The 15,643-nt window shown below is 40.3% G+C and overlaps 2 protein-coding genes across 2 annotated transcripts in view; one reads left to right on the forward strand and one right to left on the reverse strand.

The window, feature by feature from the left end:
* Positions 1 to 8,160: 8,160 nt before the first annotated feature.
* Positions 8,161 to 15,643, forward strand: part of tcp10 (t-complex 10) — a 41,453-nt gene continuing 33,970 nt past the window's right edge. Inside the window, exons 1-2 of the mRNA XM_022765024.1 lie at positions 8,161 to 8,474; positions 8,884 to 8,980. Of these exons, the coding sequence (XP_022620745.1) occupies positions 8,178 to 8,474; positions 8,884 to 8,980 (394 nt within the window). The 5' untranslated portion in view covers positions 8,161 to 8,177. The remainder of the gene's footprint in view (positions 8,475 to 8,883; positions 8,981 to 15,643) is intronic.
* LOC111238866 (12-(S)-hydroxy-5,8,10,14-eicosatetraenoic acid receptor-like) lies at positions 10,786 to 15,050 on the reverse strand. Its single transcript, XM_022768577.1, has 3 exons — positions 14,515 to 15,050; positions 12,977 to 13,382; positions 10,786 to 11,636 (listed from the first exon to the last, which is right to left on the reverse strand). Exons 1-3 carry the CDS (start codon positions 14,682 to 14,684, stop codon positions 11,175 to 11,177), a joined length of 1,038 nt encoding a protein of 345 aa, XP_022624298.1. The 5' UTR covers positions 14,685 to 15,050; the 3' UTR covers positions 10,786 to 11,174.

Consider the following 15,643-nt stretch of genomic DNA (forward strand, 5'->3'; position numbering starts at 1 on the left):
TAGAGGGGGGTGGGGATTACCGTGCTCCGCTCCTGCCTGCTGCTGCCAGCTGCTCCTCAGTGCTGTTCGCTGGGCGAGTGACTGAACACAAGAGAGTCTGTGCTCGCGGCGTGATTTGGACGGCGCACAGGCGGAGGAGGGATGGAGGAAGATGGAAGAGGGAAAAGAAGGTGTGGGAGGGTGGTGTGAGGTATAGTACAAGATGATAAGAACGGCAACAGATTATAAAAGTGGGATGTCAGGAGTGAGAGAGGCGAGAAAAAGAAGATCGGCACAAGGAGGAAGGACAATTAGAATTTAAGGCAGTGAAGATATAGTGGGATGGATTGTAAGGCTGGTCAAGAATAATGAATAAGAATAGTAGGACAATTTTTGTTTTAAAAACTGAAGGGGTCAAGGAATGAAAGACAGAGAATCAGTCTTTTGGGCCCCAGAATAAAATTTCGCTTATCACCATTTTCTTAAAAGAGAGTTACCTAGCTCTCTGACGAACCACATCGTTTTTACAGTTATTTCATAAGCATTTTAAACTGTTTTTTAAGACTGTTTGGTTTTTTTCCTGCAGTTACAAGCATCCCTGGGTTTCCATTCCAATCTGTACGATATAAAAATCAACTAGCAGACTCCTGAAAACTTGCCTTGTATTGTCAACAGTAATAAAATAAAGCAAAATTACTACATTCTAGCAATCTGCCTTAGTTTAATGAATTTGTTTCCCTATTTTTGTCCTGATTTTTTCTCTCTTTCCAGTGCAAGTTTTCATGCTTCTTATGACAACTGCGGACAATGATTACTGGAAATCGACCAGCTGCCCAGCGCAGCTGCATCACTTTCTGCCTCAGGGTAAATTCTATTTGGACAGATATAGGAACGGAGACATGAAGTGAGAGAAAGGTGGAATGAGACATCAGGGAAGAACATATGTGCTTTCCACTATCACATGCGTCCCACACAATTCACTCCGTTTAATACATAGGCCCTAACTGGTGTCTTTAACACCAATGAATTTTTACATTACTGGAAAGTCTGAAGGACATTACAGAGAGGGTAACACCTACCGGATAACGTAAGATGTGGGAGTGTATAGATGAAGCTAGATGGATATCGACAGGGTTTGGTGGCGGAGGTTAGGTGGTTGGGAAGTGCACCTGCTCAAGTAGGGTCCAGACCACTTTTAACATGCGTGAAATTATCTCTATTGGTATCTGCCATCTTATGCCTCTGTTGCTATGTTCCTTGCAATTGTGGGTGGAGTTTGTAGGTTTATGTGAGTGACATTCACTTCTTGGTCAGCAAAATCAGCAATCAAGTACATTTGACAAAATAACACGCCTAAGAAAAGAGAAATGAGAGAAGTTTTTGGGCCACATATAAAGAAATCTTGTAGATAGGGAACTTTTTTACTTTCTAACTGGAGGACCAGTGGAGTCAGTTGTGCTTTATTACTCACGAATAGAAAAACTTTATCTTGTAAGCAACATTTTGAAAATGCACCACAACATCAGACCTAATTTTTTAGTTCAGTCATACTAACAAGAACTCATTAGCAATCGGCTTTAGAGATGCTTACTTTAAACACATAAAAAACAATAAAACATTTTTGAACCTGTTTCACACACTCAAAAAGTTTGGTGATCAGCTATAGGTCGCTGATTTTTTAGGGTTCACCATTCTCAAATATGTGTAAACAAACCAACTCCTCAATAGACAGAATTCATTGGACAACTGGTGATATGAAAGTGTTTTCAAATCTGTGGTTGGTTCTGATTATTCTATGGTCATTCGATAGTTTAGAGGACTTCATGGAATTTTAATGGGCAAAAATGTATTTATGTATTTTCTTCAAGGGTGGAAAAATGACAGCTGTTGTTCCCACAGCAAACATTGTAAGAGATTGTTTTGTTTACCATATTTTGAAATGGTAGAAACTGAAAAAGCGACTATAGCGATCACCACTTTGATTTGACAGAGTTCAAACTGTTATGTGTTATAAAAGTAAGCATTCGCTACAAGCCTCATCAATGAGTTCTTGTAGGTAGTGCTGAACTAAAAAATTGGTATGTTGTGGTCATGATTTCATAAATGTTGCTACAAAGAGTATAAAGTTTTAATCTTATAATAAAGCACAACTGACTCCACTGGATCCTCAGTTTAAAGTAAAAAAAGTTCCTCTATTCTACAGATTTCTTTAATGTGGCAAAACTTCTCTCCATTTCTCTTTCTAGCTTATTTTGTCATGTACTTGATTGGCTGATTTGCTGACCAAGAGTGAATGTCACTCATAAAACCTACCACTCCACCAATTGCAAGGACATAGCAAACCAGAGGCAATAAGTAGGCAATACAATAGAGATTAATTCAGCATGTTAAAGCTGTCTCTGGACCCTACTGAGCAGTGTCCACCTCCTCCAACCACCCTCCCCCCACCCCTTCATATCCATCTATTCATCTATACACTCCCACATTTCATCCGGGGTGTTACCTCATCTGAATGGCCTTCAGCATTTCAGTAATGAAATCTCATGGTGTTAAAGAACCAGTAGGCCTATGATTTAACGGAGTGAATTGTGTGGATTATGGAAAGCAAATGTTCTCCCTGACTGTCCATCCCCTTCCTCCTCATCCATCCGTCTTCCATATCTCCATAGATAGAATTTACCCTGAGGCAGAAGTGGGCAGCTGCCTGGGCCCTGTGATTTCTCCAAAATCATGTCCCAGTTCAAAGAAGCATGAAAACTGCAATGGAAAGAAGAGAAAAAAAATAGGACAAAAATAGGAAACAAATCATTAAACTAAGCAGATGCTGAATAGTAATTTTGCTTATTTTACTACTTTACTCAGGCAAGTTTCAGGAGTCTGCTAGTTGATTTTTATATCGTACAATTGAATGGAAACCAGCGGCTGCCTGGAACTGCAGGAAAAACACCAAAAGTCTAAAAACAGTTTAAAATGTTACTTGAAAATGAACTGTAAAACACGATGTGTCGTTCAGGAGCTGGTATACTCCTTTAAAAAATGGTGATATCAAATTTTTTCTGGGGCCCAAAAGACTGATTCCTGTCTTCATCCCTTGACCCTTCAGTTTTTAAAAAAAATTTGTCCCTCCCACTATTCCATCATTCATTTCATTTGAGTACCCCTCCTCCTTCATCCATCCTTCCATCTATTGTCCCCTTCTTCTGTCCATCTTTCCTTCTTTCTGCCCTCTCTCCCTCCTGCATCCCACTTTTATATCTGTTGCCTTTTCATCTGATACTCCACCCACCCTCCCACCACCTCTTTCCCTCCCTCTCTCCCTCCCTCCCTCCCTCCCGCCTGTGGCGTCCACACACCGACCGGAGCACAGACTCTCTTGCTGTCAGTCACTCGCCCAGCGAACAGACGGCAGCGGCAGCGGGGCGCGAGTCCGCCGACCGCTCCGTCACCGTCAATCGAGTCAGATTTGGCCGCTTGTTTCCGCGTCTACATCCCCGTCTTTAATCATCACCGCTTCCCATCATGTTCATCCACAGTCTGGGTGTGAATTTAGCCTCGATCTAAAATCACAAAGACCCAGAAAGGGAGGGGGGGTATCCAGCCGCACAGGTGTCCCGCGAGGTTTTGTTCCCCTCCTGCCTCCGGTTTCTGGGTTTTGGAGAGGGGTGGGGTGGGTGGACTGAGGGTGAGGGGGGTGGGGGGGATTACCGTCTCCGCTCCTCCTGCTGCCGCTGCCGCTGCCGTCTGTTCGCTGGGCGAGTGACTGACAGCAAGAGAGTCTGTGCTCCGGTCGGTGTGTGGACGCCACAGGCGGGAGGGAGGGAGGGAGGGAGAGAGGGAGGGAAAGAGGTGGTGGGAGGGTGGGTGGAGTATCAGATGAAAAGGCAACAGATATAAAAGTGGGATGCAGGGAGGGAGAGAGGGCAGAAAGAAGGAAAGATGGACAGAAGAAGGGGACAATAGATGGAAGGATGGATGAAGGGAGGAGGGGTACTCAAATGAAATGAATGATGGAATAGTGGGAGGGACAATTTTTTTTAAAAACTGAAGGGGTCAAGGGATGAAGACAGGAATCGGTCTTTTGGGCCCCAGAATAAATTTGGTATCACCATTTTCTTAAAGGAGCATACCAGCTCCTGAACGACACATCGTTTTTACAGTTCATTTTCAAGTACATTTTAAACTGTTTTTAGACTTTTGGTGTTTTTCCTGCAGTTCCAGGCAGCCGCTGGTTTCCATTCAATCTGTACGATATAAAAATCAACTAGCAGACTCCTGAAACTTGCCTGAGTCAAAGTAGTAAAATAAGCAAAATTACTATTCAGCATCTGCTTAGTTTAATGATTTGTTTCCTATTTTTGTCCTATTTTTTTCTCTCTTTCCATTGCAGTTTTCATGCTTCTTTGAACTGGGACATGATTTTGGGAAATCACAGGGCCCCAGGCAGCTGCCCACTTCTGCCTCAGGGTAAATTCTATCTATGGACAGATATGGAAGGACGGATGGATGAGGAGAAGGGGGATGGACAGTCAGGGAAGAACATTTGCTTTCCATAATCACACACAATTCACTCCGTTAAATCATAGGCCTACTGGTTCTTTAACACCATGAGATTTCATTACTGAAATGCTGAAGGCCATTCAGATGAGGTAACACCCCGGATGAAATGTGGGAGTGTATAGATGAATAGATGGATATGAAGGGGGTGGGGGGCAGGGTGGTTGGAGGAGGTGGCACCTGCTCAGTAGGGTCCAGACAGCTTTAACATGCTGAATTAATCTCTATTGTATCTGCCTACTTATTGCCTCTGGTTTGCTATGTCCTTGCAATTGGTGGAGTGGTAGGTTTTATGAGTGACATTCACTCTTGGTCAGCAAATCAGCCAATCAAGTACATGACAAAATACAGCTAGAAAGAGAAATGGAGAGAAGTTTTGGCCACATTAAAGAAATCTGTAGATAGAGGAACTTTTTTTACTTTAACTGAGGACCAGTGGAGTCAGTTGTGCTTTATTATAGAATTAAAACTTTATACTTGTAGCAACATTTTGAAATGCACCACAACATACAATTTTTTAGTTCAGCATACTACAAGAACTCATTAGCAATGGCTTTAGAATGCTTACTTTAAACACATAACATTTTGAACCTGTCAAATCAAAAGTGGTGATCGCTATAGTCGCTTTTTTCAGTTCACCATTTTCAAATATGGTAAACAAACCAATCTCTACAATGTTTGCTGTGGGAACAACAGCTGTCATTTTCCACCCTTGAAGAAAATACATAAATAACCATTTTGCCATAACCTAATATGAATGAAAACATAATAATCAAACCAACCAAGATGAAAACACTTTCATACACCAGTTGTCCAATGAATTCTGTCTATGAGGAGTTGGTTGTTATACATATATGCATTCACTATTGGTTATACCAGATGTCCCTGTTATCTTGGTCTTCTTCTTCTTCTTCCAATAAATGCATGGATAAAATATGTGAACAAATGTTATCAGTAGTGAGGTTACACAGCCATTTTGTGAACATCTGTTTACAGATACACAGCAGAAAAACTGCATTTAAAACTCAGTGCTCAACACAGAACCACCTGCCCTCTGACTGGACTGTCATTGTCCAATCAGATTCAGGTGTAAAAACAGGATCAAAATTCATACTCATAACTTCAGTGTCACACAAAGTGTGGGAATTTCACTGCCCAATTTTACAATGTGTAAAGTGTAAGTATAAAGTAGCGTGAAATGCAAATACTCAAGTTAAGTACAAGTAACTCAAAATTGTACTCAAGTATAGTACTAAGTGTAAGTGTACTTAATTACTTTCCACCACTGCTAATACAATGACTAAGACCACATGTACTGTAGTTTAATATTATTCAATAACCCAACCAGGTAAAACTCCTGAATTCCTGAATGAAAATAAAGGGTGTTCCATATCAAAAATGTAAAACACTAAACCACCACACAAAACACTATTAAAATGAAATAAGGCACTCTATATTAATGCCAAAACTTATCTCTAGAGCAACCAATCCTTCATTGTCTCACCGCTCATGACTGTTTGCTAAAATTAGATGATGTATGAAATTTCATAATTGTTAATCAAATGACAACATTGGAAATGACAGGGTGCAGCACCAGCTAGCTAACATTACTTAGCTAAAGCGTAACTTAAGGCAAAAGTTAGAAATTAGCTAGCATTAGCTATCATCCGTACATACGTGACACAATCTACTTCAGAAACTCTGACAGTAAGAAAGTAAAGTGTATTTAACAAGCTAGATAGTTAGCTAATGGATAGTGTAGGGTCTACATAGGGGGGCAGAGATCTGAAGACACTGAGCCACTTATGGGAGCGAGACAGGCAGACGACAAAATCGTACCACAAGATTCTTGCAGGCATGAATGAAGGGAAGATATTGTAATATTTACAATGCTACCTTTTTTTTTTAGCCTTTTTTTAGGGGGTACAGGTATTTGGGTTTTTTTCTACAGTACCGTAGGGGGGCTGACGAGGGCACACTACAAGCGTCCTAGTCTGACATTAAACTCGAGCAGAAGAAGAAGGCAGGCACAGTATACAACAACAACATGTGGAATGGCAGCAGTCAGTGCGGATTCTGCAACAGGTTCACTGCGACTTCTGGAAAAAAATAAACCACGCCATGACTGGTGCATGGGTGAATTTTGTATTTCACATGGAGCAGCAGGGACATGTTATAGACAACCAAAAGCCAGGAGGAACACATCGGCAGCTACACAGCATACTGGGTTAGTGAGTTTCAGTTGTTAACTTAAATATATTAATAAGGTGTCGTCAAACAACGTTCACAAAGGCTAACGTTATCTTGTTTAGGCTAACGTAGCGACAGCTTGATCTTCACAATATTAGTAGGCTGCCGTCAGTATTGTTCAGTCCGCCAAATTATTTTTTAATGAATATTTTTCCGGTCATTTTGAGAAACACAGATACACACAGCGACGCACCTGGGCAATGGTAACCATTTTACCTTATATTTTCAGTCTACCTCAAGGGTTATTTTAATATATGTTAATGCTTTGTTTTTAAGGAGATTTATCTGCATTTAGTTGGTTAACTGAGGTGGGAAACAAGTGTTGTGACGTAGTTGGTGTGTAACCGTAGCAACAGCAAACTTCCCTCAACTGTAACTCAACTCAGCCTGAAGATGAAGGTAACTGACTGAACGATTAATAAAATATATGCCTAGCTTTAAAAAATGTCCTCTGTCACTGCTTCATGAGATTATAACCCTCCCGAGGGAAGAAATTAAGAGTTTGTTCACTGTCCATCTGAAACTGTCAGTTGAGTTTTGATTAAGCATTAATTCAGCCTATTTAAGTAAAATTCGAACTTTTGTCCAGCTGTTGTCGTTTTTTAACTTTAGCCCAGCTGAAATAAATGGTGTATCCTGTACGTCTTTATGTAATAATTTGTCAACTCTGCCAAGTTTTAAATGAAGGCTTAACCCTTTTGATAGGTAGCAAGCATGACTAATGTAGTATGTGCACAAAATTTCACCATTTTTTAAATGTAGTTTGGTAAACATTGACCTTGCTGAAGGGGGAGTTTTGAAACTAGTACCATATTATTTTTTGCATTTTGCACTTATCCTTCTGAACATGAACATTACATGGATTTCCCCTTGGGGATAAATAAAGTATCTATCTATCCATCTATCCATCTATCCATCTATCTATCTATCTATCTATCTGAAAGATGGGCTTGTTAAAGTTAACCTTAAAACCTTTTTGATTAATCTACAGAAAATTATTCACTAACTATTTTGATTACAAAATCATCCTCCAAAAGCTTGCTCATTCCAGCCTCTCAAATGTGAAGCATGATGCCTTTCTTTATCCTGTAAAATGAAAATATTTGTTGCAGCCAGAAGGAACCCTATATGAGAAAAATCATACAACTTTAAGTGCCTGTAGTGACTTTTAGCCTATATAAATATGGCCTACCAAATATTCCTTAAATGCAAACATGTTATTTCAGTACAGTAACTAATTCTTCTCAGCAAAATGAAGCCCTTTTAGTTACTTTTTATTGCACTGTGGCATTTAATGTGTTTGTTTATAATCCGCTTGTAATCTGTTTTGCAGCCGGCGTCCAGGTAAAGACAAGTCGACTGAGTATCTTCCAGTGATGTCTGCTCAAATACCCATGGAGAGAACAAGTCCAAGCACAGATCCAAGTCAGTCAGCTCACTCTCCAGCATCTATCTCACCCACCTCTGGAATCAGTGGGGTGGAGCACCAGGGGTACAGACTGAGCCTGCTGGCCTGTCAGGGTGAGCCAGTGGTGGACAGGACTCACCCTTACATGTCCTCTCTCCTGAGCCCTTATGATGCTGTGCCCATTGGCCAATCCCAGCTGACTGTTGCCAACATGGGTGCCGATGCCTCTCAGACCATAACCGATGCCTCTCAGACCATAAATCAAACCATGCAACAAATAAGTGTAAGTATTACTTTTCTGTACTTCACAAAAGCTCAAGGATTAAAGGAGAGCTCTAGCACAAAGTACTTTGATATTGTAAAAACAATTATTGATGATGTACAGTTGCACTGTCAGAGTACAGTAATTTCTCTGTAGAGCTGCTGTTTTGCACCAACAGTCAATCATAGTTCATAGTTGTATAGGAGAAAGCAATTGCAGAGGAATTAGACAAACAATACTAATCCACATAATCCAACATGCTGTCTTTTAGTCTATTTCTCCTTCTTGCCACTAGGTTGCAGTAGAGCATCAGATTACAGCATTTCCTGGAAAGCATCTCATCTCAAACTGCCTGACAAAGCCAATGGGACATAATCTGTTTTCTTCCTTGGGTTAAGTTCTTAGTTAAAGTCTGCTTTTTTTTCCACAGGCTTCAAATCATCCATGTGACGTGGTTCAGCAGCAAATTGAGCAGATCCACAAGGTTCTACAGGAACAGGGTCGACTGCTGACTCTTCTAGGAACAGGTCAGTGTTGGACAGGACACACATCCAGTGCAAAAAAAAATCTCCTTTTCAGCATTGCAATTAAGCCTTTCCAACAAATGCAAACCTTAAAAGTACAGTGCAGATTCAGTTTAGGAGATACCTTTGAACAAAGGCAGAAAAGTTTTGATTAAAATCACTTGTCATTTATCTTAATGAGCTAAATTCCTTAAAACTGTTTTCAGTCTGAGGCTGAGACATAAGTTATTAAAGGATTTAAAAAAATTAGACGAGGCACAGAGACAGTATGCAAAGAAGGCAGCAACAATAACACTGATGTTCAGCATTTGTTTTTCTTTTGCTCTGTTGTTTTGATTCCTGTGATATTCCTGCTCTGGGGCTACTAGCCTCAACTTGACAGCTGCAACCAACGCTGCTGTTGCAACACCCATTTAGCCTAACCAGAGAAAAGGGTTCACACCTCAAAGTAAAACATAGTTGAAAAAAGTGTTGTAATGAAGGGCTAATGCATGCACACAGATGTGGGAACATGCCGCTTCAGTTTGCTGTATCTGACCTATAATCTGACCCTAGATGGTTTCATGTTCTAAGTGTGATTGGAGTCTCTGTCAACAGATACACATACACAACCTGAGCAAACTGTAGCACTTTCCTGCAAAGGGGTAGAAAATGGAGCCAGAAGAGGCAGATCAGCAATGCCAATGTTTGGACATTGTAATGATGTATAGGGGTGCAGCAGGGATATGGAGGTATTACTCTTTGTACTTGTTTGGAGTAATGTTACACCATTGGAAAAAGAGGAAGGTGGTTTTGCTCATTTGTGTATGTAACAGTATGTTTTGCCGAGAAAAGACAACACTCTTCTCTTGCAGACCCTGAAGGCCACGCAACTACTTCAGTGCAGTTGTACGAACCGTATCACCTGTATTCTGTGTATTTACAGAATCGATATACAAAGATCTCCAGTCAGCATCTCAGTGTTATAATAATTATTCAATTTTGATAATCAAATCACCAAAAGTATATACACTGTGAGTGAGGCAAAGTTTAAAAGGTCTTCATGGTTTCTGTCGTCCACCTGGGTTTGACATTTTTGTAGATGTCGTAGTTACATAATTTTAACCTCTTTTAAACCCCAGAACGTAGACATGAAAATGATTATAAAAGAGGAAGCACCATGGATGATCAGTGACACATCGGTCATTGACTGTCAGTGAAAAGAGTTCACAATATGTTGCACAGAGGGTAAACAACCAATGAGAACAGATCAAACTGGTTTGGGGTATTTTGGGTGACACACAGAGATGAGTTTTTGAGTGATGAATGAGAGCTCTGCAAACCCTGCGAGGGTAAATGTACAGCACAGCAGCTTTGAACAAGTATGTCAACAGCAGTAGTAAACAGTATGTTGGGCTTTTTCTATACTATACCATCAGTACTTAGTTGTTATTTCAGGGGCCATCATATGCAGGAATATGCAGTCACAGAGTTATCCTCTCAGCTCCTTAACACCTGATTCTGAATAAATCCTAATAAATTAAAAAATACAAATTCAAATTGTATGTAACACATTGTCTCATATTCTTATAAATGTTTTAAAGTCCCGTAACATGAAGACATATTAGTGACTAATTCACTTTAATGCCCTATACACCCACACTTGTGTTTACAGTAATTTTGGGTGAGCAGCCCTCTTCACAGAACACCTCGCTGACTTCTTTTTTATCTGACTTATCTGACTGCTTTTGTTTGTTGCACCTTATCTGATTCATTCGTAGTGATAGCAGGATTACTGTTGCCAGAGAGAAGTCAACAACTAAAACCAGTTAACTTAACTTATATATTTAATACAACATTATTGAGCATATGTATTACACATTGAAGTTGAGAAAGCAAACATAACATTAGCTGCAATAGAAGGTTATTCAAGACTATAATGGAGGATTACATGGAGAAATGTTGTGCTTCATTGTCACAGATTACTGACGCTGTGGAGGAGGTGTGTTGTGGTACACCCCCACTACATCTGCATCAGACTTTTAGTAAAGGGTATTTGATGACCTTAAGTTATCAGCATTGCTCGGCCCGACTCTTCCAGACACTAAGTCTAATCTGCCATCGTCTGTGGAAATACCCACGCATAATGGTAGATAAACTGCAGATACTTCCTTGGAGATGGTTTTAATCACAGTTCAAAGGAAAGAGGAAATCAGTTTTATAGTATCGGCAAAGAATTGGTTCTGGTTGCAGAAGTTGTAGTTGTTGTCATTCCTCCAGTCCCGTTAACTGTGTAGGAAGTTAGCAGTCTCTCCTGAAGGAACTTGGGACAGAAAGTGGATATGTAAACATCCTTAAACCCTGAGTTACAGAAGCAGTATACCAGCGGGTCCAGCAGGCAGTCAGTGTAAGACAAAACCATGAGGCCGTCGTAGATCTGCACCACTATGTTCTCTGCGTCCTCCTTCTCTAACAGCCTGACGCTCAGCAGCACCACTCTGGCTATGGTGCTCGGCAGGAAGCAGATGGAGAAGACGACGACGACGGACATGACCACCCACACAGCTCTCCTCAGTTTGGTCTTCTCCCCGACCGTCTTCTTCCTCAGCCTGTTGACGATGCGTACCGTGCAGTAGACGAGGATGATAAACGGGATGACGATCTGAGTGAAGAAGACGATCTTAAAGAGATTTAAAAAAAAAAAACAGAGGCTATGAGTATGATGGCCAGTACCCTGTCCCGCAAATTTAACCTTCACATATCTGCAGTCGAGAGAAAAAATTGCTTCTCCAGGTGTTGAGTTTTCTAGCTCATCTCTAAAAATTTTTTTGCAGAACATTAAAGGTCCCATATTTTACACTTTTTCTGTGTTATATTTTGATATCCATGAGAAGATATATTTGTGGTTTTAAGAATCAAACACTATCTCAATGTAGTTTTACATTTCCTCTTTTAGCCTTCTCTCTGGAGCTCTAGTAACAACAGGTCAGTGAGACTGACTGTTTTCTGAGTGATCGAATAAAAAATGGCAGATTTCAGGTGAACACTCAGAGAAACCAAATCCTGCAAGGTTGGATGGTGGGTCCAGATGGCTCAGGCTCAGGTTCTGAATACAGGCTGTGTGCATTTCTCTGTGGACTGAGGCTTTGATACTTTCACAGTATTAATATAGAACCTAGACCTGATCTATAATCAAAAAAGACATGGACATTTCACTTTATACTATTTGGGACCTTTAAAGAAATTGCTATTATAGCAACATGATATCTGATAAACATAAGATTTTAAGTAATTCTAAGCCATTTTTAACCTGGATTTTGGGAGTACAGTGTTTTTGTGATTTAAATACAGAACCAGTATAGAATTTAAAACATTGAAATCTCTAAAAGCCCTAAATATTAGGCCCGCAGATAATGATTATTTTTGTTATCAATGAATTATAACTATTTTTCAGTTAGTTTGGTCTATGAAATGTTCAGAATGTGTGAAAAATGTCCATCACAAATTCTTCTGCTCCAAAGATATTCAGTTTACTAGCATAGAAAGCTAAGAAAACCAGCACATATTCACATTTGAGAGGGTGGAACCAGTGGATTGTTGTCATTTTGGCTAATGACTAATAAGATCATTAATAAATGATTAATTGATAATCAGAAGAGTTGCTGATAAGCTTCCTGCTGATAACTAATAGATAAATCGACAATGTGTACAGGCCTCAGACAGTTACTACACATCAGAGGTTAAAATCGTGGATTAATTTTTTAATGTTGCCCAGACAAAGGGGAATTAGATGAACCATTAAAGCGCACAGTGCTGTGATGACTGTCAGCTTTATTATTTAGGAAGTCTGGGTGAGATTGTGTAAATAACTCCGGTTCTTATTAAGTGTTTAGCTTTTATATGCTTGACTGAGTATATATTGGGCTGTTGTTTATGGTCACATTTAAGCCTTATTTTTACAGCTATCTTTACAGCCATGCTACAAACTAAACAAAATTAAGAGATAGAAATAAAAAGTACCTCTCTGAAGGTGTCTGTCACATCGTGAAAGGATGTCTCATTTCTTCGTCCATGGCTATTGCAGCACTCAAAGGTCTTGAGCATCGTGGGGATGGTGAGGGGCAGCAAGAAGAGCCAAATGATGATGGAAATCTGGGGCGATTTCTTCAACACTTTGATAAAATTTCGCCGCCCAAGGTGGACCACGTTGAAATAGCGATCCATGGACAGGATGATGAGGAAGGCGATGCTGGCTCCTCGGTTGAGAAACAGCATGAAGAGCATCATCTTACACACAGTGTTATCTTCGCTGCGCCTCAAGCCGTTGTAGTAATGGAAGGCTTTGACAGGAAGACAGGCCACCAGCAAGAAGTCAGCCACCACAATATTGAAGAGGAAAACGCTTTTGTTCTTCCAGAACTTGAATCTAAAGAGGAAGAAAATCACAAAACAGTTATTTAATTCACTGCTACAGAGTTTATTCTGCCTCAAGAATAAACACAGGAAAACTGCTTCATGTTTAAGACTCGGTTCTCTGTTGACAAACTGATGCATGTGTTAGTGTAGTAATGTGACGTTTATATTTTATGTTTTAGGATTTCATAATTAACCACTGCTTTCCTTTTTGCACTGTTTATATCAGTGGATGGAAATAGTACAGCTGTGCCAAAGAAAATGCTGACTCTGCACGCTGCCTGCTGGGATGCTCCTCATCCACAGCACAATATGTTCCACATGTTTGTACACATGTTTATCAGTCAATCTCATGGCACTGTGGTTCCCAACCAGTGGGCCTGTGGGAAGGTATTGCAAGTGGCCCGACAAATCGTTTGCAAAACAGAACAATTTTGGTGATTATAATTAAAAAACTAAAAACACTAAATACTTGTTTGTTATCTCAGTGTGATTGAGTGCTAAAAGATTAGTCCATCCATGGCAAAACTGCAGTATCAAAAAGGTTAGCTGGTTGGCAACAGGAAGAATTAAAAGTCAAGATTCCAGAGATAGTGAATCAACAATTGAAAAACAAAAGCTTGAGCAAAATTGAGCTTCCCCTGTTTTTGCTCTGAGAAGGCATTATTTGGCCTCCATATCCTTATGGGGTCGGATGTGTGCCGCCAACATTTTTGAGATTTTCAAGTGGGCCATGTGTTGGAAAAGGTTGGGAACCACTGTCATAGCACACACGGCTCATCTTGTTTAATCTGCACTGGATTCAACATATCGTTTTTTTGTTCTTAAATAACATTTTAGAGACGTTAAATTGCTATCGTATTACATGTTTGACATTTTGAAGCAGCATCCTAAATTTGCACTGAATTGTCTGTTTAGTCTTATTACAGTCATTTAAAATAAGGTGTGTGAATTCTATACAACTTAAATGACTTGCTTTTGCAATGCTTACAAGATAAGTTCAGCGTTGTTTTTCAGTTTACTGTAATATTAGGGTTGAATCACTCTAAATACCAGGAAATTCCCACTAGGTGGTGAGCCATGCAAACATCACTTACTAAGATAAGTGTTAGGCTGGTTTTGGCCAAGATTGTGCTTCCTCATACCTGAAGATGAAGATGTAGAGAACCGACAGGTTGAGCGGCAGCCCCAGCACAAACTCTCCAATCATCACCCAGGAGAGGGTTTTATATGTGACTAGGCTGGGTGCACTGCAGTTGTCAATAGCTTGACCCATAGTCATGTTCATTTGGCCGGTTGTAACAGTGGAAGTCATCCTGCTTCCACAGCGGTAGGAGAGGTTGCAGTCAAAGTCCTGTTTAATATAGTGCCACAGCAATAGAAAGGAGAAGTGTTAAAGATGTATCCAGGCGGGCATCACAAAGTTAAATCCTTCATCTTGGAGGCACTTGTAGCTGCCTGTAACCCAGAGTCTCCTCTCCTCTGGCACTGGGTTCCCCCTTCAGACTGTGATCCTTCAAATACAGCAGTCCCCTTCTGAGAGCCTCCCAGCGATTCTGGAGCTCTGTCAAGACTCAGCTGGTCGTGCCAAAATGCACTGAGCGAACATGCACTGTAAACACATTGCATACATTGAAAAAAAAAAAGAGGAAACACCCCGTCTTGGTGCGTCTGTCAGGCTTTTCTGTGTGAGGCTTCCAGCAATGCTTCAGAGAGGAAGAATTTATACTCAGCTGGAGGTGTGGTTTAAAGAGAGGGGATTATCTCACTGAGGTTGGTTTCATATCATCTGAAATGCACCAAGCTTCATAGGACTTTTGTACAGCAGATATTAGCACTAAGATAAGGGACGACGACACATCTTCTATCGCTTTCTGTTTGACACAGAAACTAATGACTGGAAACTGGCTGTTCAAAGTTTTTTCCTGCAGAACGGGGGCAGCGCTTGTGAAATTCCTCAGGTGGCTGTCTATAGGAAACCATCCTGCCTGCACATGTCAAGCATTACACTTGGATATGATGACAATAAGACTGGAAAACATGTCCTTTAAAGAAAATGACCTATCAGGTCTCATGATGTTATATAGAGAAAAGATTGCATCTACTGTGCATACAGTACATTTTGTATATTTTATTTGTTGTGATTACATTTTTTTTATTGTGATTAATAAGGATGAGGTTAAGCCAGAAAACATGACTTCATCCATTCTTGTGTATAGACATCACTCACTTACTACTTTCTGGGGAATATAAGCTTCTATTTTATTTTTTTTT

The sequence above is a fragment of the Seriola dumerili genome, unplaced genomic scaffold (assembly GCF_002260705.1).
Source record: "Seriola dumerili isolate Sdu_G_001 unplaced genomic scaffold, Sdu_1.0 BDQW01000025.1, whole genome shotgun sequence".
NCBI classification, from domain to species: Eukaryota; Metazoa; Chordata; class Actinopteri; order Carangiformes; family Carangidae; genus Seriola; species Seriola dumerili.

What these genes read in the sequence shown, in the direction of transcription:
- LOC111238866 (XM_022768577.1), bottom strand. Translation starts at nt 14,684, where the DNA reads ATGACTTCCACTGTTACAACCGGCCAAATGAACATGACTATGGGTCAA. An exon ending in CTCTACATCTTCATCTTCAG is followed by an intron (nt 13,383 to 14,514) that starts GTATGAGGAAGC and finishes CTTCCTCTTTAG; the next exon opens with ATTCAAGTTCTGGAAGAACA. An exon ending in TGACAGACACCTTCAGAGAG is followed by an intron (nt 11,637 to 12,976) that starts GTACTTTTTATT and finishes AATCTCTTTAAG; the next exon opens with ATCGTCTTCTTCACTCAGAT.